The sequence below is a fragment of the Synchiropus splendidus genome, chromosome 19 (assembly GCF_027744825.2).
Source record: "Synchiropus splendidus isolate RoL2022-P1 chromosome 19, RoL_Sspl_1.0, whole genome shotgun sequence".
NCBI lineage: Eukaryota > Metazoa > Chordata > Actinopteri > Syngnathiformes > Callionymidae > Synchiropus > Synchiropus splendidus.
The window spans coordinates 15,315,374-15,340,939 of NC_071352.1; the positions used below are offsets into that span (position 1 = coordinate 15,315,374).

At 47.7% G+C, this 25,566-nt stretch overlaps 1 protein-coding gene across 1 annotated transcript in view; it reads right to left on the bottom strand.

Annotated features, from left to right (window-relative positions):
- grin2ba (glutamate receptor, ionotropic, N-methyl D-aspartate 2B, genome duplicate a) overlaps positions 1-25,566 on the bottom strand; it is a 62,017-nt gene that overhangs the window by 25,122 nt on the left and 11,329 nt on the right. The window contains exons 6-8 of the mRNA XM_053852847.1: positions 13,367-13,966; positions 3,537-3,680; positions 3,187-3,457 (exon numbers count right to left, since the gene is read on the bottom strand). Coding sequence (XP_053708822.1) covers positions 3,187-3,457; positions 3,537-3,680; positions 13,367-13,966 — 1,015 coding nt within the window. The remainder of the gene's footprint in view (positions 1-3,186; positions 3,458-3,536; positions 3,681-13,366; positions 13,967-25,566) is intronic.

Genomic DNA, 25,566 nt, shown 5'->3' on the forward strand with positions numbered 1-25,566 from the left:
AAGTGACTTTTCTCACTGGCTTCACCTTCTGTCTCACTGTCGTCGCACACGTGTCGGTCTGCGGCAACAGTCTTTGCCACCCTCATTTATTTATGGCACTGAATGAGAGATGAGCCGCACACTTTCACGATTGCGGGAATTCAGCCGGGAAATGGGAATCCACGTCGCCGGACTTGATGGTGGATAAGCGGTCGTGTCGGGACGAGTTCAGCGGAGGACGTGGATTCTATTGGAAGTAAAGCTTATAGTACCAAGAGAGAATACTGACTGCGCTGACTCAGCACGCACAAATAATTTATCTAAATTTGTATCTAAAACATGTCAATCAAACCTGCAACCCTTGGGCATCAAAATGATATCAGAGTTCAGTAAGCTCACGTCCACGGTTTTGCAGAGTCAATCTGTGCTGCAGGTTTTACTTGTTTTTCACCCGCACTATGGACTCTACTGTCAAGCTAGCAAAACCTAACTAGCCACTTTGTTAGTCACCCATCTCAGCTGAAGGGGATCGGCCAAGCAGAGACAAATGTTGAGCACAATAACACCCAAATACAGGGCATCAAGACTGTGAGAGGAAATCAGAGGTATCAGAAAAAAACAAATATTAACGTGAGAAAAAATGTGAAAAGAGCAGCACAGCACCATTCTGAAAAAAAAAGACATAGCCGTAAAAAAAGTGAGTGTCACGCTGAACAAAACTGAGGGTTAATGATAATTTATTTATTGAGTTGTGCAGAAGCTAAATCAAAAGAGATGTGAAGCTTTTCTCTCAAACTCATCCGACTCGCCCACAAACCCTTGAGACTGGTTCCTGCAGGTGTGAGGTTCTGCCTCGCTGTCGGTGAATGCGCCTGTGTTTTGACATCCGACATGTCCGGAGAGACTAGCTACAGAACACGAAGCGCCGGAGTGCAGCAGAGGATGAACCATGCTGCACATTCTCGCCACAAGACATGAAAAAGTCAAGAGCGAGCGAGAGCGTCGACATGTCCGACCATGTGTCTGTTCTGACTGGTGTCATGGTGGAGCAGCCGCTGACATGAGGACATGTCCTGTCAGGCGGATGCTGACAGCAGAGAGGGTGGGGGCAGAGGGGGTGAGGAGAGGACCGCTTGTGAAGGGAAAGTTGCAGAGAGCCGAGTGACCCTGAACCTCTCCAGTGTCTGATGGGACTGGAACAGAAACTTCAGTTATCGTCCATTTCCAGGAGTCAGAAGGCCACAGACTTGGATCAGAACCAGGATCAGAACCAGACACAGCTGGTCACTTGTGGAGGAGCAACCTCTCAACCCCCAAATATGCATAGCTAAGTGTGTTTGAAGAGAGTAAAGTGAGTGTATTGTTAAGAGTGTAGTTAAGCGTTTTTTAAATGTGTAGTAAAGTATGCATTAGGTGTGCAGTTAAAGTGCAAACTTGTGAGTGATACACTGTGTAGATAAAAGTGTCTGGAAGTGTGTTGAGAGAAGTGTGGTTTGATGATTGCAGTGTGTTTACAGTTAAGTGTGAGTGAGTGTGTGTTACATCAGCAGACAGATGTAGACTTGTCAGAAACAGGAAGTGAGGTCACAATCCTGAGTCTCCTCCGTCTGTGATGTCATCAGTGTGGTCGTCTTGTGTGAGACCACTCGAGCGAGTGTCCATCATCACTGCAGCTACTTTGTCATCATCCAGACGAGACATGAGCAGGTCACCTCATCGTCACGGCAACATTCATCAACATGGTGATTTACATAAACGAGCGGTGATAAATCAGAGTTTATAGAGTAGAACTGTCGCACTGACATGACCATGGCGGCGCCACACACAGACATGCCGGGATGGAAAGTCATCTGAAGTAAATCAAACACCACAGTCGAGGTGGACCTGTGAGTTACGGTGCTGCGAGGATCCGATGAACATTTCACAGAAAGTGCTGAGACAGTCTGGTTCCATCGGCGTAAATCAAAAGAGTCCAACAACAAACCTGGGAAATACGACCGCAAGTCCAAGAAAGTTTGCTGGCTCAACCTCAGCAGGTTTGATTCCCGCAGTGCGCCGCCCTTTCTCTAACACCCCACACCCTCAGGTCCGACACAGTAGCACAGGCCCGGTCTGACAGGTTGCGTGAGCGAGTTGAGTGGAACACCAACATGGCCACTCCGACATGACCTTCAAAGGTTACAATGACCTCCAGTGGTGACGGCGGCGAGTGTGGGAGAGTCAACAAAGGTCAGGCTCTTGGAGAAAAACTTGCCTCCAATGACAAGAACAAAAGTGAACAAAGTTCTGGTCTGCAGGACTTCAGGAAGTGAGTCGACACTAACAAGACTTGGTCGACAGAGACAACACCATGGGTGTGAATGAACAAGAAGCCGTTTCTGAATCAGCCAGCAGCCTTCAACATCAACGCCAGACTCAGTCGGAACAAACCGCTGCTGCTGGCTTGCCAGCGCTGATGAAACACTTCCCAAAGCAGCACTGAATATGAACGTTCTCACTAACGCAGACAACCCAAATCTCCATGTTAAAGCGGGAGGACCCTCCCATCACAACGTTCCTCCAGCCCCGAAACTCGCCCCAGTGAAGCTGAGTCACCTTGGGAACAATTTACCGGAGTAATCTCCAGTTCTGCTAATTAACTTTTGCGAAGCTGCGCCGACTCTTCAGGACGAGCGATGAGCGAACATCTTTGGGAGATAAAAACCGTGGCTGAGATAAACTGACGAGCACCATAACAGGCCGTGCTATCCCAAAGACGTTTTGCCACCTCAGCACTTTTGGCGACAGCTAAGATCGCCGCCGTTATCCGCTCTGTTGTTGCCGCTTACAAGATATTGACGACAATTCACTGCTAGAAAACTCATTCTGAAAGTTTGGTACGTGGGAGGTGCAACAGCTGTTGGTGAAGGAGGAGAGGAAGTCTGACCCAAACTTCACAAAACTAAATGTATTAATCTGTAAACTTCAGGTTTTAATTTGTTTTCAATTTTTTGGATGTCAAAACACCTACAGACGTTTTTTTCTTCCTGTATGGTAGACTTTCCTGGAGTTCAGATAATTTGTCGCCACCCGGTGAGTCATCGATCGGGTTTTTTTAAGAATCTGCACAGGGCTGACGGAACCAGACCATTCCAGACTATACCATCACTATAACGAAAGATTTGAAGAACCTCATGAATGCACCGCAGGCGTGTAGAGATCACCTACCTGTCGGGAACTCGGCCGGGACCACGTCCGTGTCACCCGCGATCAGCGATGGAACGATCCACGTGTAGCCGTAGCCGGTGATCCCGACAGAGTGTGCCACTTCGAAGATGGTGTTGGCTTCTTCTTTCGTGCAGTAGAGGAGGATGACCGGACTCTGGAGCTTCTTCAGCTGGTTCTGAATCTTCGAGTCTCCATCGTCCACCGACATGTCCAGCAGTAGGACTTCCTCCAGCTCCCAGCCCACGAAGCTGTTCTCGATGGTGCTCCGGATCTGAAACATCAACAGTCGTGACCTCACTTTGCTCACAGGCAGTGTTAGATTCTGATGAAGAGGAATGTGGCTGCGTTACCTTGGTGACAAAGTCCTGGTAGCCGGGGTAGTAGGTGGTGACGATGGAGAAGATGTACCAGTCGTACTCCTCCATGATGTTGAGCATGACAGACGCCTGCTGCTCGATGGATGGGCCGAACTGGAAGAACATGGAGTTGTCATCCTGGAACAGAGAAACGGGAGCGAGCATGAGTTAGCGTGAACGGATCCATTGGGTTTGCCAGCGGCGTGAACATCAACTGTGAAGAAATGAAACGATCGCAGAAAACATCTATGAATCCATGAATGAAGGCATGTGTCATTTGATGACGTCTGAACTGTAACACCTTGACCCAAACCGCACTCACTGGAGGAGGAGGAGCTTCAGACAGAACCACAGTTTTGGTCCCCTCTGCCTCCTCCTCTCTTCTCCACATCCTTCTCTCAGCCAGTTTATATCAGAGGAATTACTGCCAGGCTTGGGTATAATTGAATTTTCAGACTCATGCTCCCCCCACCGGCCCCCATTTCCTCTTACCCCCCCTCCTTCCCCCTCTTCAAAAGAGCATTAATACAGTGTCCGGCGCTCTGGTTCAGTGATGAGACACATTTTCATTAGACTTCCAGAAATGCATGCTCCAGGGGGAAGAGGCGAGTCAGAAGCAGGAGGGCCACACTTCTGTTTAACCCTGAACCCAATCGTGAGGACCATCAAACCTGAGGAGGAGTGCAGCAGCTCAGGAGGAAGTCCGACCTGTCAGCGACTGTGCTGCTGTTCCAACAATGTTCACTCAGTTATTGTTTGATGTCAGAAAATGGAGTTGGTGGCTGTACACACACATACACAGAATACGACGATGAAAGACTCTGGAGACGGAGATTTAAAGATTAAACCACAGACGAGGGAACAGATCAGAGACCAGAGGAAGAAGTGTTGAACAGAGGAGTTAGACAGAGGAACAAACACCGAGACGAGAGTGAGACAGAGAAACGGGTGTGAAACCCAGGCTCGAGAGAGAGACAGAACAGAGTGAAAGACAGAGGAAAGAGTGAGACACAGAGACGAGTTGGCCCGGCGGAGCGACAGCGGCAAAAGACAATAAAGAGACAAAAGGATGAAGCGAGGAAAAGTCTGGCAGACGGCTGTGATCCTGCATGGACGAGGCAGGTAGCCAGGAGTCACTGTGCGCGCGTGTGTGTGTGTGTGTGTGTGTGTGTGTGTGTCAGGCAGGCAGCCAGGCGTTTACACAGCAGAGCCAGTTTATTCGTGCACAGAAGACGATGACTGCTGTCAGAGCAAAGAGACGTGTGTGTGTGTGTGTCTGTGTCGGGGGGGACGTGACCACATGATTAAAGCTTTGTTAGATGAATTTGTCAGTCGTTTTTTGGGTCTCCGTGTCGGTTCAGGTCAGGCTGCAGTGATTTTTCAGAATGCATTTTTAGAGACCCTCTAAACAGATGACTGTGCAGCTGTGGGAAGAACAGGAGTCTGAGAAGCATTCTGAAGAGGAAGTCTAGACTTTTTGGTGAGATTGCCGCCCCAGAAACCCCATGAGAACCGTCAACTGCACAAGTCTCCCGCTGCCTGATCCAGAACCTCGAGTCCACCTGCGCTGATGGATCAGCGCTCTGACTCAGTAGTCAATAACTTATTTGTCACACACACGCTGGTGCCCCGGAACACGAGCACAAAGAGCGCAAGAGCTTCATTCAGCAGCAGCTGCTGCACTCAGAACCACAAGTGAGCTAATTGGACTCAGAAAAGCATCTGATTGGGTTCAAAGCTGTGCTTGGGACTTCTCCACAGAATCAGATTCCAGGTCTGAAGAGATGTGAAGCGGCTGTCACAAAACCCAGCAGATGATGCTCTGTCAGGGTCATTGATCGCTCACTTCAGAGTTCTGAATCGCTCAGGTCTGGTAGCGAAGTGTGTGAGGCGAGTGTGACCATGGCAAACGCGTGTGTGTGTTTACTTAAGCTTGGCGTGGTAGGAGTTTATGTGCGGGTCTCTACAGTACGTTAACACGTGGCTGCGCGTGCACGCAAACACACAGAGAAAGTGCTGAGTTCCTGCTGATAACGTCGCACTGATGACGAGCATCTCTTCACATGGACTTATTATCTCCTCCTCAATTAAACTCCCCCGTCACCCCCCGTCCCCTCCTTATCTCTGCGTCCTTATCGAGGAACGTATCTTCAATCAAACACGTCTTAATTAGCGCGGCACGTTTGTCAGCGTCGCCTAATTAACAGTGACCTTATTTTTGAGCACCTTCTGAACTTTAATTAAAAAGACTGGAGTCTTCATTCAAACATTTGAGTCTTTGTGTTGTGCTGGAGCTTCAACATGGAGGGACACAGGAAGTGAGTGACGGTACTTCCTGTCTGCCCGTGCTGAGCGTGGCACTCTGATCACTCTCGTGAGTTTCAACCGTCCCGAGTCTTCTACATGAAAGGAGAATGTTTCAACACAGATCCTACCAACCATGGCTGAGCTCCTCTCTGTTCGCCACCGGTTCTTGCGTGATGCCGTCCTCCGCTGCTGCCACGGCTTTTTAACCACAACAACATCCCATTAGAGTCATCACAGCGTGTAACTAGCAACCCTTCACAAAACACACGCCGTCACATGCTCGCACTCATCCCGATACCCATGTGCACGTGCACTCCTGGCTCACGTGCACACACCCCCCGACAATCCTCTCTCACTCCACAACCATCAGATTATCAGATTTGCTGGACAGGAAACAGGAAGTAATGTATAAGGTGACGTGGGCTTGTGTGGAGTACTGAAAACCGGTTCCTTCATCAGCTCCTAACATCACCACTCATTTGTGGAGCAGACAGACCTTTCTTTCTGGACCACATATTCGGACCCACCCGCTGGTCTGCTCAGCACCTCTCCAAGTGCCACCTGACCCAGGCGCTGGACAACTCCAGCTGGAGGCATCATGACAGAGCTGCCATATTGCCTGAGAACTCGCCTAACTCCGGGCGCTGCCACCATGACCCGAAACCAGGTGAATCCAAGACCACAGACTCAAACTAGTGATGGATACGGTTCTACAAGTTCATTCCTGCCCTCCCTCCCCCCACCTCACTGACGGATGTATTCTGCTGCTCACATTTGTGGCAGCGTCTGGTGGAAACACACAAAGCTGAGGACACACACCTGTGTACATTCCTGCAAACGCACACTCACCATCTGTGGCACTAATGCCGGCTTTGGCAGCCTCACCCCTCTGCCCCCACCCTCCCCCCAACACCTGACTGACACCGAGCAGAAGCTCGCTCTGGCATCTGGAACTCAAATAATCAAAGCTTCACAAGGACCCATGACGCCCACTGCAAACAGTGTTGGGCTCTTTGTGCAGCCACTTCTCTCATCTGGCTTGGGAATGTCCCCAGAACGCCCCTGCTCCCAGACCAAGACTCCCTAAATGTATAATCCCAAACGGCACTCAGAGCCAACGGGCTGGAAACATCACCTCACACGTCAAAGACTGCCGCCATGAAATAATGGAGGGCACACCGGCACCACAGTGAAGAGAAAGCTGACAAAAGCTCACCGCTGAACACGTGTGAGCAAGTTTGAGAGTGCGAGCGTGCTGGCCTTCAGAGGTACTTCGAGTCAACCCAGCACCAGGTGAGTGATGCTGCAGGTCAAAGGTGGAACAACACACACATACACACATATATTCTCAAATTTCAGTGTATGCAGGTCCAGTCACATGACCAGTTCAAGACCTTAATTTGGATCATCCAAATCTGGGCTCATATGTTTCTTTCAAAGCAGAGAGAGAAAATTGGAGCTTCAAAGTGTGGCACACACGTGGGTCACTCAGCAGCAGAAGCCAAAACTACAAATCTGACACCAGATGAGTCCTTCAGTACTGGACTAGTCCTGTAGGGGTGCTAAAGAATGCACACACAAAAACACAGTTCACACAAGTGGAGGATGCTGGACTCAAGTCCCCCTCCACCAAAACCCCTCCAAAAGCTTCCTTTGACCACACGTGAACACAAAGCGGTGACGACTGTCACCACATCAGCTGATCCTCATCAGACTAACAAAGCAGCTCCATCGGCCGGACTAATGCCACTCACGTGTCGGAGGGCAGGTCCACCATTCTGAAGAACCGTGAGTGTCAGCACAATATCACATCAGTCATACAGTGTTAGCAGCAGAGGTCCACAGTGGAACACTTGCAGCAACAGTATTCGTAGCAGTGGAAGTAGCTTCTCTGCTTCCTTCTGTTTCAACCACACTCTGTTCCCACGCTTGCTTGTCCTCACCTCGTGTCCTCAATCGTTCTCTTCCTTCCAACTTGGCCCCTCTTCCTCATCTACTCTCCATCCACACCTCCGCCTCTGCTCTCCTTCATCTCGACGCTCTGCTGTCTTACACGCAGTTTGAGTCATTCAACTTCATTGATTACTGATCGGATCACATTTTACAGCTCTCGGTCAAGTGTGAGCGAAGAGTCGTCGAGACAGGAAGATATTGAATGTTTCCTTGTGCACCTTCCTTCTTCACGTGTGTGCGCTGAGAACCCTCTCAGAAGCAATAGGGGGCGCGCTTCCGGGAATTTTTCGATTGTGTTCTGTAACTTCCTTTCTCTCTCTCCGTCCTACTTCTGAACTCCCTGTCCTCCCTCCAGACCTTCACTCCGTCTCCTTGCCAACCCCTCCCCCGTCCCTCCCCCTGCCCTGCTTCTCCTCGTCCCCTCACTCCATCACTCCCGCGATGTTAATTCTAACTGCGGCTCAGAAGACAGGACAGTTCCAATATGGCCCGAAGCACTTAGAGGAACATAATCAATCTCTCCCTCCGATCCGTCGTCCTCCTTCTCTCCAGCCTATTTTACATTCCTCCCATAAGTGGAACAAACTCTTTCGCCTGCTTTTATTCTCTTTATCGCGTCCGTCCCTCCTCGTCGACCCTAATTATTCAAACATTTTATCGACGTTCTTTAATCTTTGCGCGACATTATATGTTATTTTGGATTAATGTCCGCTGGCTTATGCAAGTCCTCCTTCTCTGACCTCCTTTCTTCTTTTCTCATATGAAATTACTGGAGTGTACCACGGCAGCCAATCCTTGACCCTCCATTGTTCATGTCAAATGCAGAAGGATGTGGGTTCAAGCCCCAGAGGAGCGCTGACTCGGGTTCATTCGCAGGACCATTGGAAAATATAACATGACCTGCAAGAATGCTGCGTTTTCCAAGGAGTCAAGGCGACGCTCCGACGCTCTCAAAGTATCAGCCTAGGTGTGACATCACTGGGGAAACCATGTATAACAAAAACTAGGAAGGTCACATGTCCATGCCACAACAAATCATAAAAAAAAATTGCCTAGAGTTTATTGCATCTGTTGAACATGTTTTATTCTAATGAAATCACTTTAGATTTATATATAAAACTAAGAAACTTAGAATTCTGAAATATAAAATAAGAAATAAATCATTAAACATGTCAAAATTGTAATCATCATAAAGAATAAAAGAAAATAGAAATGTAACAAAAATATATGGAATAATTAAAAATACCTTTATGCAAATGTTCCAGCTATTTATCATGAAACAGAGGTGGTCATTGACTTTCATAAGACCTCATCTACACCACCTTGGGATATTCAGTAGATTTGAGATTGACTAATGACACAGCTCATTTTAAGGATCACTTTTGGGGTCTGGGATGTCCTGCCCAGAGACCAGACTCATTAAAGCACGGCGCGCTTGAGTACTGCTCTCACCCTCCGCCATTCTCTCAGGTGCCATCCTTGAGAAAGAGACGGGTCCGTCCCACTGCACAACACCTCTGTTGAGGTGTCGGCTGTCATGTTTGGGGGGGACCGGCGAGGAGCGACGGGAGACAGAAGCGGAGGAGAAGGACGGTTGGAAACGTTGCGCTCCAGAGACACAGAAAGCGAGCGCGAGCTGAGAAACGGTTTGAGGAGATGGAGCTGCGTTTCCGTGGCAACGTTGGTTTCCATCGTAACAGCTCTGCTAAGGATGCCATTAGTGGGAAACAAAAAGAGAACGCCACTCAAACACACACTCGCACAGACACACTGACGCACACAAAACATTCACCTACAGCGCTGGCATTTTTACATTTGAACACTAAACTGTGCTTACACACACACACACACACGCACACGCACACACACACACACACACACACACATACTCCGCCCACGCGCTGCTCTTTTCCCCTCACACATCCTCATCTGAGCCCACACAAGCAGGAACATATACCACCGCTGAAGCTGGCTTCACATTTCTGTGGCTTGAAGCCACAGACAGGAATCTTGTGAGTTGATGAAGGCTTCATCCTGATGTGACGAAGGCTGACCACGGTTACACGACGGCCCCAAAAACCAAATTATTGCCTTAGTCCAGCTCATATTGGACTTTTAGAATGCATATTTGGAAGGACTTAAGAGCTCATGGAGCCACGCCTCCACACTGAGGTGGCATCACTGGATAGTTAGGTTCTCGCTCCACTGCATGTGGCCTGGTCAGGCTACTGTCCAACGGTGGTCAGTGGTCACATGACTGACAACAGGATCAAGAGTGCACCGAGACTAGTAGTATTTTGAGTGAGACAACAATTGAAACAAACACTTTTTAAGTGACAAGTCCGTGAGTCACTTCTTCTCAGATGACTTGGTGGACAGATACATTAACTTCCTCAAGTCAGGCTAACTTCCTGTCAAGCCAATTCTCTTGAATTCAACAGAAAGCCTAGCCACTAGTGGACACAAACATCATCACAACTTCATAACAAACCCGATGTGTGACCGATGTGTGACCCAAACGACCCAAAACTCAAACGAATGACTCAAATTATCCGGAACTGAATCCTTTCTTACTCGTCACTCATTAAGACGATAGTCATTAAGATCCGGTCAGAAGACAAAAGCAATCCGGCGATGAATCAGCGCCTTGACGTGACTCGGACTCTCAAATGTTCTGTTGAGCGCTTCATTGGCTTTCAGCACATTAATTTCTGGAAAGTGCTGACTGCGGCAAAAGGAGAATGTCAGCAGGGGTCGGCAGCTCCCGGAGACTCAGAGCGCATTTCTGCCCGCTCTGTGACATCATCCATCAGCGGCGCCGGCACTTACATTGACGTGCGTAACGTTGCCATAACTGTCAGCACACTGATGTGCGGCCGACATCAGTCGTCTGGCTGAAACGGATACAGAAGCTTCGAGAACACAAATGGCTGCCTGCGTGCTGAAGACCGCCCCTTGCAGCTCCACCTGTCCCGCTGATGACCCGAACCCATAATCCAGTTGTGAGGTGAATCCGAGCCGACAGAAGCGTGAGAAGTAAATAAGACGATGAAAGATAAATCAGTTGTGAAGCATTGTCGGCAGAGGTTTGGAAAACAAGAATTAAAATTTAGGGCGTCACTTCATTAGGACCATCCAGATGACGAGATGCGAGTCTGAACCCAGAGAGCTCAGCTTCCATTACTTCAGCTTCAGTGTCTCGTCCCATCACAGGTGATGCGACTTATGTCGACTTTCATCCACAATGTTTTTGTTACAGAAATATACAGCTTTTAAAAGGTAGTGAATAAATTGATTTTAAAAAATATATAGAAAACCAATACAAGGAAAAAGAAGAAGAAATTGAAAAAAGTTTAATAAAAATAACAAAAAATATACAAATATGAGAAGAGAAAATACTTATAGGATTAATGTTTAGGAAACAAAAAAGTTCTCGCCAAAGCCCAAATGATCACGGACCGGCTACAGGAAACTTTAGACGAAGGTAGCGGCGCGACGACGAGAGAGCATCTGCTGCCACATCTGGACCAGTGTGCTTCCCTCATGGGGCCCATAAATCTTCCAGATCTCATCGCGCTCAGATTTACTAATTTGGGTGCCTCTTTTTCGGGGCGTTTATCTTTGTTGCTGAGATAAAAGTTCAGCGAGTTGTGAAATCTTCCCGCTGATCAGCGAGCAGCTCGAGTAGGAAGGTGCTACTATCGCCTGGCACCGATCCAGCGGGAGGTGAGAGCGCTACTTCCTGCTCCTGTTTGTGAAGCAGCCGCGAGAACTCTGGATCATTCTTCAACCAAGTGGATGACACGCAGTTCACCTTCACATCCAGTCTATGTGTGTGCAAAGGTGTTCAGTCCTCTCTTTTATTCGCTATTTTTAGCATCTGTTGTCGCGTTTAGTTACCTGCAGTTTTATACAGTGACCTGTTGTTGCAGGTATCATTTGTTGCAGTGTTTAACTGTGTTGTGTTCAGTTATCTGTCATTGTGTTTCTTCAACTGCTGCTGTGTTCATTACCTCCGGCCAGGAGCTCCGTTTGTCTGTGTTCAAAAATAATATTGTTGTTCCGTAAGCCATCTTATTTTGTTGATGAATTCCTTGGGTTTCTGCTCCACTCGTTCACATTCATAACTGCAGAACTACTGTGAAAACGACAGTGAAATGTTTTAACCAACCCTTTGTCTTACCCCAGCGTCCCTCGCTCCCCACCCTCACCCTCCACCCTCTGCAAACACAGCTGTATTTCCCGACCAGACGTCAGCTCAAACAAACAAGGTGGTTGTTTCCACACCTGCTGTCAGGTGCAGGTGAAACGAGAGTGATAACAAGGGTCAGTTATGAAACAAGCCTGTGACCCCCAAACTGCTCGAGCTTCACCTAGAAAAACTGTGTGTCCATCACACTTTCCCTCAGTCATTCATCTTCCATACGTTGGCCTTTACTTCATTTCATTTGCTTGCTGAGATCCTGAGAGGCCAATGACCTTTAGTTAACCCATTATCATGGACAAACCCCGGAAGTTAGAGAGTGAACTGAAGATCAACACAAACAGGCTGGCAAATCCAGAGCAGCGGGAAAATGGGACGTGAATTTGGGGCTCAGAAGTGGAGCACACACACGAGGTGCAGGACAGGGGGAGGAGGGCGGAGGGGCTCGTGCTGACAGGTCCATCACACTTGGGAGTTACAATTCCACTTGAGCCCCCTGATGAAGCTGTCAGTCAACACCACAAGCGCGTGGGCGAGTCACACGCCTGCTGCAGGCCGTGATCAGCGTATTGCCTGGAACATTTTCAGGTGACCAATTATTTGTGATTCATATTATCGCAGATTTTCTTGTTTTTAAATTTTCTTCCAACTATTATGCATGTAAAAATGTAATTATAATTCTATAGTTTGTCTATATTTTCGTAATTTTATTTAAAATTCGGACATTAACTTACTCTCTGGTTGGCGTACCGAGGCAGCTGCAGGTGTCGTGAGTAATCATTAGTGAACTGATGGAGAAGGATGGCTTCAGAAGGCTCTTCAGGCCTCAAAGGACTTGACTTCGGCAACAACGCTGTAACTCTGACTGAACTGCTGACCTTCAAATCTTCTCATCATTTACAAAATGATGACTTCTGACTCACAGGAAGACAACCTCCTGTTTGCTTGTTAGATTGAAGTTGAATGCGGATCCCACCAGGAGACAAATCTCCAGAGAGAGAGAGACACCTCACCCAGCTCATCTTTGTCAGCAGGAAAACAACAAGACACAGGGGAACCAGGAGAGCCCGGTGCTGTCCAGAAACCAGGGAAATGACATGGACTGCTGTCATAGCAGGTTCTGGCAGCTTCTTGCGCACACTTGCATGCACATACACGCACATTAAGACACACACAAAAACACTTGTGAATGTGCTAAGACATCAATTAACTTTTGCTTGAATAATTCCGGCTTTTCAGAAGCTGCTGCTCCGGTGGACCTGAGTGTGTGTGTGTGTGTGTGAGAGAGAGCAGATGGAAGAAGGATGGGGTGTGTGACCCCAAGTGTGTCATGTCTTTGCTCGATAAACAGTGGTCCTACCTTGGCGGCCATGATCATGGAGGAGCCACCACGGACTCCCAGGATGGGGATGTGGGTCTGGGCGGAGATGAAGTCAAGAATCTGGGCGATGGCCTCCTGGTCAGTGTCGTCCCCGAACACGACCCCCTGCAGCCAGTGGTCGGTCATCAGGTCGCAGATGCTCTTGATGATGCTCTTGGGGTCAGTCTCGTTCATGGTCAGCACCTCCACATTCGGTGCTGTGTGCAGGAACTCTTCTCTCTCCCGGGCGCCGGCCAAGGCCACCTCGCTAGAGTTGCCCACCAGGACCACTGCAATGCTGAGCCCTCGCAGGAGGTTGGGGAGCGCCAAGTGGTGCGGCGGCAGCTGAGGGATGGGGATGTAGTGAGAGCCAGTGCCACCACCACCGCCGCCTTTCTCTCTGCGGGACTGACAGGCGGGCGGCAAGAGGAGCAGAAATAGGAGCAGCGAGAGGCAGGTGAGGAGCCGGCCCGGAGCTGGACCTGTCACCTTCTGGTCCTGAGAGACTGACCATGGGGAGGAGCACCCCAAGACTCCCCTGCAGCAAGTAGAGGAGCTGCGACGGCCGCTTGCAGGCATGATGGAGTGTGAGAGAAGTACCTGGAGGAAAGGAGGAAGGGTCAATAAATAGGTATGAAAACAGACTCTTGGAGAAAACACTTGAAGAAGGAAACATGAAGGGTTCTAGTCCCATCCATGTTGACCTCAGGGCAGACCAGCATTGTGGGACCCGTCGTGCCCACAGGTTACACACAAAAGCCTTCCGAGGGAGACAAAGACTAGCACAGCAGGGAAAAAACGTGGAGAAGAAGATGCCTGACAATTGCCTGAAGAGAGAGAGCAAGTGATTGACAGGAGGAGATTTGACTCCCCCTTATGTTGACTTTCTCACCCGCTGGCCCAGTTTCACTCCTCGATTATGAGACACAAGTCTCTCCCACGTTCGTCTTCTTGAAGAGAAGACACAGCGGTAAGAGAGGAACAACAGAGGGCCAACGGCAGGGCAACAGTGGGGCAACAGAGAGAGCCAACAGTGGGCAAACTGAGGTGCGACAGAAGAAACACAGAAACAGAGGGGCGACGCAGGGGGGTAAGAGAGACGACAGGGGCCAACAGAGAGACGACAAGGAGGGACGACAGAAGAATAAGAGAAGGTCAGCAACGGGCTGACTGAGTGACAACAGGGCGCTAACAGAGCACCAACCGGGACAGTAGGGCAACAGATGGCCATCAGAGGGACATCACTACACATGTAAAACTCAGAAACAGCATTGAAGTGGAGCCACTGCAGCATCAGATTCATGACTCATGGGTTAATTCACAGTCTGTACCTGCTCCTGCCACACACCCAGTGGCTCCACTGAGTGACTTCAAACTGAAGGACTCGTCTCTTTCATTACCACGAGTCAAAATGTTTATCAGCAGCAACACTTGCTTGTTAACATGGGCCGCGTGGGCTCCACATCCTCCAAGTCTTCAAACGTAGGAGGACAGTCAGCGGGACGAGATCCGAGACCGCGTCTGTGGGCAGGATCCCGAAGCAACTGGGACTGTTGCCGACCGACTCTTTCATTGAGTGTAAACTTCAGCGGGAAGCCAAACAAGAGATGCTGCCAGTCAACGAGTCGCAGACGAGGAAGACAGAGAGTGACGGGGGGGACAAAGGGATAAATGCAGAGATGACAGGACGACTTTTGCAAAGATAATCGCTGGAGGCTCGTCAGCGCTAATTACAGGTCCCCGTGTTAATAGTCAGAGGCAGAGCTCTCCAGGAAGATAGAGAGGTGGGAGGGCCGAGGGGAGGGGGGAGAGTGGGAGGAAATTACAGGGAGATGTAAAGGACTCGCTGAGACACAATACACATGAAAGAAAGTGAAGAGAGGAAGAAGAAGAGAAGCAGCTCAGATGAAGAGCCAGAGCGAGATGCCCTCTTTGAATCTGGACTTCTCAGGCAGCACTCTGTTTCCATGGCAACAATTAAAATAGGCCTACACACACGTAGTGACGGACACACATTTGCACACACGTAGGTTCAGCATTGATCATGTAAATGCAGTGGTGGCGTCCACTTGTCGCTGCAGCGTCCAAACACACAAATTAGAATCCCACGAGTGAACACTACACACACTTGCAGGAAGACGATGTGAACTGCTGTCCAGTTCAAAAGATCACCAGTGGGTCTCATACAAAACAGGGTGTCTTGTGTGAAGGTTCGTCTGACACCACCTGACCCCGCTCTCCTCAGCTGACCTGTTCTACAGTATTCAATGCACCCGTGATACTCGGACGGATTAGACCTTGAGACTGTGGATCCACGAGAAATCATCTGCTAGGTATCAGAAAGCCAACCAAACTTTTACCTCCACTTTGACCTCAACACGAGGAATAGAATAACAAAGAAGTGAAACTCGAGTGTAACCCAGCTACAGATTGACAGTCAGAGGGACTGAATTAAAGGAATTGGATCATGTGACTCAATAGATCCACGCGACGATTACACAGGTTTCTCAGTCACATTTGCACAGCGAGCCCCTCGCCCTCTGCCTCCTCCCCCCTCGGGACGTGACCGGACCGGAGCAGGTCACAGCGCTGCATACTGATCAGACTTCGAATCAGCTGGACGGCGCCGCTGCCTGAAAAAGACCTGCAGGACACCGGCGTTGAAAGAGAGGAGGTCTAATGTGATTATGGAGCGCCGCGCTGAATATTCATGAGGCTGTCTGCGCAGCCGGCTGCGGAGGTGGAAGGTGTGCGATTATGTGTTTGGACCTGCGTCTGTACACGATGTTCTGGAGCTGCGGCCCCCACATCACCAGTCGCCACTCACTGAGGGATGCTAATCATTCGCTCTGGCTTCCTCTCCATCTCGCTCTTCCTCATCAAGCCGGTCAGGCCACTTGTTAGGAAGATTCATCATCAGAATGTTTCAGTGGCGCACATGCAGCCTCATGAGTCACTTGGACTATTATGAATGGAAAAAACAGTCACAATATCACAATTCTTTTGTGATAGATCAATAAAAACGTTTTCAGAGACAAGTGTTCAACCAAAACTGTTGACGTAAAATGTTGTAAAAGAGATTAGACGATGGCTGCTCACATGACACTTTTACACAATGGTTGTGTGGAAGCAGATGTGTAAATCTATATTCCGCTGCGCACATCCTCCACACCAAAGATCTGCCGCGCAGGGACGTCTGACACCGCCATGTTTAAAGGGTAAACTCTCGGGTGGCATCGCGCTCTGACCCACAACCAGAGCTGACAGCTGATGAAACACAAACGTCACCATGGCAACCGCATCGACCGGGAAGCAGTGAGACACGGAGACTGCAGCAACACTGAAACGGCATGTGCTGTGCTGGCTAACGCAATATCAAGAGGGGAAAGGAAAAAGCTTGTAGGAAGTGGATCAGAAGGATCACTGTTTTTGATATAAAAAAAAAAACAGGGGTGGGATTCGATAAAAAAAAAAAATCTAATTACAGAATTTGTGATGAATTAATTTCAATTAATTGCAGTTTAATGGTATAAGAATTTGCCACAAGAAGTCACATTTTTCAGTTTGAATGAATTTGGTATATTGCTGAATCAAATGAGGGACCCATACATACATTTGAACAACAAAATATTGATTATTTTGCATCAGTTTGAGAATAGCCCAATAAACCACGATGGTGGCTAAATTCAAGTTTTTATATCTCCTTATTTAAACTGAAGCTCTTTCTATGTCTTGAAAATATTTGTCCAAGAATTTCAATTTTCTAAGAATTTCAAATACATTAAGAGTAGGGGAAACCCAGGCCAGTGTGTAGCGAAAAACATCCCTGAACCAAAGCAAACAGCTTGCATGCTTGTTGTTTGCTTTGGTTCAGGGATGATTCCTCCATGTTTGTTGTTGTTGTTCTCATCCTAGCTGCCTGTGTCTTGTGCATCAGTGGGATCAGTGGAGCAGGAACTCCTGCACTTACAAAGGTCCCCTGTTGTCTGGAGAGCAAACTGTTCAGTTAAATTAAATTAAAACGATTAAATGCTTAAATATTTTTGCACGTTTTTTGTTGTAATTAATTAATCGTAATTAACTCGTTGAAGTCCCACCACTAAAAGGAATATGACATACTTGACTCCACTGGGGGGCACTCTGAGACACATCGATGATATGATTCAGACTTCTCAGCTGATGACTGGTCACCTGGAGTCGGCGCAATTAGACGGCAAAAGATAATTACAGCAGAGGAAAGCTGGAGGGGGGCACTTCCTGTGGTCTATGATTACGCCTTTGCACATCACACTTTAATTACACTGTCTGAGAATGTGTGTGTGTGTGTCCTTGGTGACGTGCAGAGACACACTTGTTCCAACAGCTGAGGATCACCTATCATTCAAAAGTTTGAGAAGAAGATAACTTGAAGACATATAAGGACAAGAACATTTATGAAATATCATGCTCCAACAATACTTCTGATATGCTTTCCTTTCCTGTCAAATATGGTTCTATTTCTGACAGGTGTTCCATCAGAGTCCAGCTAGGTATCACAGATTGATGAAGACATCACTAGAAAGTCATTGTACAAAGAGGTTTTAAGAAAGATCTCAAAACAAAGACGTCATATCTGATGATGTGGAGGAAGCCGGAGGTCGGAGGTCAAGTGTCCTCAGCCTCTGTGTGACGGCTCAGCCTTTAACTGAACCACACTAATGACGGCAGGACTCCAAAGTTTCAAAGTAAATTGCTCAGAAATGGCTGCAGCTCGACAGAAGGTGGTTGATTTAAAGGCTCTGGCCTGAGTCCCAAATCAATCTGTACATCAGGGTTGGTGGGACGTGACCCCACGCCCCACTATCCCGCTTCAATTAAAAGTCGCAGTCTGAACAGAACTGGTGATTGATATCACGTTTGAAAACAGAAACATGAAGATCCCTTTGATGAAGCTCAGGTAAGTTTCATTTCCGTAGTTCCTCAAAACTGGACTGGTCCAGGTCAGGATGGTGCTGGAGCAGGAGGGTTCTGGGCTGACCGGTGTGCCAGAACCGCTCTGTAATCAGTGTAATTGTGTTTCAGCTTTCGCAGATTAGCGCCACAATAATCTGTCCACCTCCATCTCATCCGTTATTTTTGGCTTCAGGATTCTGCTTTACGGATTAGTAGGTGTGCGAGTGTTTTCTGCATGTGCGCCGAGACGTGTTTGTGGAGCTGACATGGGGAGTGAAAATGGGGGGAGCCGTTTCCTGAGGGGAGATTCTGCAACGGCGACAGCTCGGGATTTAAATCCTGAACAGTGAATCAGGACCGGCTCGGGACTATGTCGACCACAACAGCCGAGCAGGTGCTGATCCGGTTCACCACCATGACGACCACAACAGCCTAGTCACGGTGACTCAACAATTCGCCCAAGCTGATGCAGCGCGGCCGTTCGACAGAGTTCATTTTGGTTCCGAACTTTTGGGCTCTCTGAACCTCTCAGTCACCAGAGTGGAAAATGTCATGAATATTTCAAGTCCCTGAATTCGATAGAGTGGACGTTGCTGAGCCAGAATCGGACTTCAGCAATAGAGCTGACTTTGAAGCATAAATCCGCCTCAATGCGGCTATCACCAAGTGCACCTCCAAGTATTGGTCATACACTTTTCACAGACAAAGCACGTCACATGATACATTCCTCGACACATCTACCGTGACACTTTCTTTTTCATTATTGATTTTTTTTTTTTTTTTTGATTCATCAACACACACGTAATTTAATTCATTCAGATCGCAATTAGCCCTGTTCCTTGATAGGCAGATTGTTAAGATGTTCCTGAAGACATGGATCACACATGACACATGAATACATGTCTCTCTCAACCCCAGAAGAACTCATAACACATGCAGAAGCTTTGAGGTCCAACGAGAACAACACCACTCTCATGATCAAGATCATGATGCTGGTTTCCTCATGCGATCGTAAACTGCCTGCCTACAACTGATACACAAGACTGAGAATCACATCCAGGCAGAGGGACGCAAACCCCTTTCAACACAAGTGAAAAGATCCGGAAACCAACACCATAAAATACACAACTGTATCATGATTTTTTTATAGGTGCGCAACCTCGGTGAAAAGTTAGACACGACTTGTGAATGGATGGAGAATTCACACAGTCGCACCGACCCACCACCCAAGCTTTAATTTCACTCCATCAATTGTGTTGCCAATTTTACACATCCATCATCAGATCAGGTAATCTGCTCCCAGTTCATGACGAGGCGCTGCAGGTGGGCTGTTGCATCACCGCGCCGCAGCCCTCACGTCAATGTGGCGCTAGCAGCCATTTCTCCTCATAAGCATCACAATTTTCAGCCTGTCACCTCAGACTCCCCTCGCCGTGGAGGGTGGCGATGATGAGGATGATGACGATGGAGCTGAGGGCCCCGACAGGGATAATGACATCTAAGAGTATCTTCCACATTTAATCCCAGCAGAAAGACGGACGGGCAGTGAGACAGGCGGATGCCGTCGTGCAGCAGAGAACAGTTAGTGCAGTTACACACACAGTAGCATAAAGTAGTAGAAAGCAAGGGGAGCAAAACGCTTAGGCACACAAGTAAAAAATAAATAAGAACACAACTGTACTTCAGTGCAACACATAACTACATACTTCTGAATATACACAACAATACACTAATGAAAACAGAACAAAACACCAAAGAAAGCAGCAAACACTTATATAAATACACATTGCTAATCAAAAGAAAAACTACACACCAGTGGTACTCTGACATGTAACACACGAACTGCACGAGTGTCGGGTCAGAACCGGAGACCAGCATGGTGCTGACCTCCAGTGACCTCCCACTAACCCCTCTGGATGGTTCCGAGAACCATGAGTGTGTTTCGGGGGGGAGCAACCAGAGAGATCCAGTCGGGGTCTGTGGCCCTCCACAGCATCTCTGTCTGCTGTTGCCATGACGACCCGGAGGACTCCATTTGCAGCACAGCAGTCAGCGGAAAGAAGCGCTTCAATTAGAGGACCATTATCATTCATGAGTTTGTTTGCGCCTTCCACACCGGGATGTAAAGAGAAGCGGGCCTCGTCACGTCAGCGATGGCGGCTCCGCTGGGACTCGGATCACTCTCCGTCCTCGCCGGGATCGTGTCAGTTGTTCTAGCATGACACGCTGAAGCCATGAATAAGAAATATATACCGCTGAGCTTTTAGGTCGCAGCGCTGGAAGCGCTCCTCGTATGAATGTATTCATGACATCAGGTGCTGGGGCGGGGTCATGAAGTGGAAGTCAAAGCTGCCTCGTCACTACTTCTGGTTCTGCTCTGCGGTGCCTCGTTTTTTTTTTTCTATTAATCTGAATATTTGACCTCAAAACAATGAATGAAGAAATGATGAAGAACCCATGAGATCAATATTGATCCTAAAATAACTCCAGAAGAGCTGTTGCGAGCACTGTGTGTGACTGGGACTGAAGCTAGATGCGTTCGTGTACTACTGAGGACCGTCCCTGGCTCCCTGCTGCTCTGTGAGGACGACAGAAGCAGCAGCAGTTTAGCGCACTCCTCTGTTACCATCACAACAGCAACCATCTTCTCAAAGCTAGGCCGGCCGGCAGCGCTGCACTTGAGACGTGCTGATAATTAAAAGAGCGTTGCAGCAAACAGACGTCCTCTCGGCTGTTTCCTGTGATATCATTTGTTGACCCCAGTGGCGTCAGACTTTATTTATGCCCCTGCTAAGCTGCTGCGCCGCCTCACGTAGGTCAGCCACTGGTCCAATTCTGTGCACGCTCTGGTCCGGTGCGCGAGTGTGTGAAGTCTTTAATTCAGCTAGCGCAGCTCACAATCAGCAGCGACTGATTAGTTTTAATGAAGAAAAGTGGAGTGCAGCGCCTGTGGTGATGTCCTGATTCACCCAGACTCCTCCAGAGAGGAGAACAAACCACTGGTATCTTCCACCAAGCGCATCGTAACTCATCTTTTCTAACTCATTTTAGCAGTGTAGTGATGAAAATCACACCAAAATAAATACACAACTCAAACATGCGTACAACTTTGTATTTTTATCCTTGTGAGGAGATTGTGAAGTTTCTCATTGCAATAATGCTTTCTCCTGTCTCTCACCCTAAACCTATCCAAAACAAATGGCTAATAATAACCAGAACTATGAACCAAACCCAATTAGTTTTAACTTCAAAAACTAGGTTTGTTTCCAAGAATTGGTCCTCACAAGCACAGCTAAACAAGGTGCGCACACAGGCACAATGACAGTACCACTAACATAAACAGCTGCACACGCCACTCAAGAGTTACACAACAACGAAGGCACAATGCCTCACACAATTCAAAACATGTTTTGCCAACACAACAGGAATATCTGTGCGGCACACCGGGGCAAGCTGACTCTGTTGGAAGAGTAAAGCCTGTAACAAACGCCTGTGATTTCTCTGTGCGTGTGTCCCGCCATTGTTTCTCCTGCGGCATCGAACCCGCCGCCTCTTCACCAGAGCTGAGAAACACCAGTACTATGTTCGCCGGCGGTTATGTAACACGTGACAATCTGCGGCGTCGGAAACATTTTGTAATTTCACACCAACAACAACAGTTTCAGCTGCGAAGTCGACTCGAAAACAGACCACAGATCTGAGAGGGAGGATTCTCTGAACACTTATTCAATTACTGAGCGCTGACAACAGCATGTAAGATGCACTGCTGACTGTGGACACAGCAGTATATAGCATAGTATATAGCAGTGCACAGGATGAACCCTGCAGACGTGTCCGACGCCATCTTAGAATCTGGTTCAGGATCGATGACCAGTCCAGGATCAGTGCAGGACCAACACAATGTTTTACTCACAAGCCAGAATTCTGAATGAGAATGAGTGTTGCTTCATGATGACAACCGCTACACTTTTACAGTGGTTCGGGCACTTCGGCGCCTTGGAATAAACACACACTCTTGTACACAGACCCACATTTGTTTGCATATGAGCCAGAATAGCTTGACACAAAATATGAGCCAAAAGGTGCGACAAAATAACACAAAATAAAAAGCAATTGCAACACGCAAATTACCCACACATCAAAACAGACTAAGAAAAGCACACACATGAAAGCACACTAACACGGACAGACCATTCAAAAAACACGTGTACACACAAGTAAAAACACACTCAAACAGCTGGAATCACACACTTCTGAAAAACACATCGACACATTCATGAAAACACATTGACACATTCATGAAAGCACAGTCCTACACACTCATGAAAACACACCTACACGCTAGAGAAAACACAGTGACAGACTCATGAAAACACACACCAAGGCACTCGTGATAACACACCTCCACACTAGTGAAAACAAAACCTAACCCATGAATAAGGAATTGTGGCAGGCATGCACACGAACACTTCCCTCTCTTCCGTTCCTCCTGTTCCTCTGCATCATCTTTCGGCGCCCTCCATCCATTTTTTTCTGCTCCACATTTATCTCCCTTCACTCTCACACGCAGGTTTTTAATTAAAATCGCTTTGTATCAAGGGATTCGGTTCTGGCGGTGATTTAAAACGAAGGAGCTGACATAAACTTAGCTTCGCTGTCAGACAGAAGCAAATTCCATCAGCTCTGGTTAAATTTGCAGCGCTGGCTGTTTTCCAGGAGGCCTTTTTACCACGGAGCCATTATCTCCGCCGCCATCTGTCTTCCTTTCGCACTGATTTTCTATCAAAGTGTCTTTTTCATACATTTCTCTGCGACATCTCAGGTCACAGCAACGCATCGTCGAGTGCAATCGCCGGACCTGACTGGAACCAGTAATGGACTTCTGCAGAGATGGTCCGAGAATATGTTCCGTCGATGATGGGGTGGAGGTTCGTCCTCCACAACCAGAGCGGGCATCCTGCTGAGACTTTGATGTCACTAAAATGCGGTGGTGTTTTTGGATGAGCTCCTCATCCAACATTAATGTCGCAGCCTGGAAAATAATGTTCTTCTGCCGCACTCTTTTCACTTTCCCACGCTTAACATTCCTGTTCCATGTTGGACCTTTTGGAATCATTTCCCAGATTGAATTTGCATTATTTTTTTTACTTTGTATATCCCCTATTTTTTCCTTTTCCCCAAGATTTTAGTTTAGAATTTATCTTTGTTTGCCAGTGTCCTATTTGGCTTTTGTTGCTTTTACAAAACATGATTAGATTTTCTGTGGGTTTTTTTTACCTAGTTTATGTTTTATCATTTTTATTTTGTTAATTTTTTACATTATTTACAGAATTCAAATTTTATTATATTTTTTATCTTAATTTTTCCATTTTTTCCTCTTCTTATTTTTTCCCCCTAAATTAACATTTTCATATATTTTATTTATTCCTTTATTTTACCATATCGTTTTCATTTTTAGTACATCTAATCTGCTAAACCTCATAATTGTATTTGCTTGCAAATTTTCTTTGAGGTTCATGTAGAAATTCTTTTCAGCTCTTCAGTCTGCAGAAGAAAAGGACGTTGACTGGAACAGCTGGCAAAGTGAGCTGAGCCACGGGCCAAGATTTTGCCGTCCATTCAAAAAAGCAGAGCTGTGCTGGTGACAAATCACACACACACACACACAGACAGACACACACACAGTTAATGAGGGTGTCGTCGAGGTCTGGCAGAGCGAGCAGGTTCTAATTGTCTCATCATTCCAGGTGGCAGTTTCTTGGGCCAAACTTGAATTAAAGCTCGGCCTCTAAACTGTGCAAGATTATTTACACAATCTCAACACAAACACACGTCTCCAAACAGGACTTTTTTTCCTTTCCAACTTCTGCTGTTTTTAAGCTGCAGATTATTTCTTTCTTGCTTTTCTTTTGTTTTGTTTGCTTGTCTGTTTAAAAAAAAAACTAGCCGATTTCAGCCACACAAACGTGTTGAAAGTGACTTGACACGAGCCCGCCAGAGTGGAAACCTTGAACGGGTCGCCTGCTCACTTCAACAACTCTCTCTCCATGTTTGGTCCCTCTCTGCAGAGTCCCACTAATCAGCTCCAGTGAGTGGATGAAGTCCCTCAGGGAGGTATTAGCCGCCTGTTGGGAGTGATTCTACTAAGCCCCTGGTGGGCTCCTTCCCCTTAACACAACCCAATCAATAACTCTTAATGCTATCTGCCGGCTAACAGAGCAGCGGCCAGGGCGGCACGAGGCAGCGGGGCTCCCACCGCTGGGCCTCTGATGGGCATCGGTGATGACACTTGAGCAGTGAGACGCCGTGGTTCTCTGTGGGGGCCATCGAGGGTCAGCGGCCATGTCGTCTTCCCTGAGCCATCAGCATGTTTGAGGGGACGACTCGCTCTTCCCCCTCTGAGGCGGAACCGCCCCCAAATTTCTGTGTTTCACAGCTCACAAACTTAACACAATAAAAGTCACCTCACTTTAAAGTTCATTGCTGAAAGCAAAATTTTCAAACATCACAACAGTATTGTCCAACTGTGTGCATTTTGTGTGTATGTGCATCCTAACCAATATGTTTGGGTTTCTTTAACTGCTGGTGTGTGTTTGTTATCGACCACCTGTGTGTGTCTCCAACAGTCAGTGTGAGCATGTGACTGTTCGCACAACTGACTGTGTGCGTGTTCTTTTTGACTTGACCTGTTTTACCGTCCGTTTGTGTGTGTGTTCTGACTGTGTTGCTTCTCACTTTTGTGCGCTTCTAACCGTGTGTGTCCTCTCCAGTGCACTGGAGGTTCTTCACACTTCAGAGACGGGAAATTCCACTGCCAACTTCAAGTCGGACTGTCTGACTCACAAGTACGTCGAAGGAACTGAAGTCTCAAAATGGCTGATTTCACCGTCAGTGAGCCACGTTTTGTGATTCAGCTCCAGACTCAAAAACGTCTGAGTTTCACCTTCATTTCATCCTCCAGTTCCAGAGCCCGAACCACCACAGCAGAACGAGGATGAGCGAACGTCAGCGGCCCACTGAGGAGCGTTTGGGAGATAATGATCCCATTTTCTAGTCGAGCGATGTGAAGCTTGTCCACTCAAGACCAGGAGGAGTCAAGTTCTATTGATCGGCTGCTTCGCAACCAAATCAATGACACACAAACGCACACACGGGCTGCCGTGCTTCCAGGTCAAGACAAACCTCATCTCTCTGTTGAGCTTCAGCTAAATTGCAATACTCAGCCTTAACAAACGGACGGCGCCTCCTGCGAGCGCGCCCCATTCAAT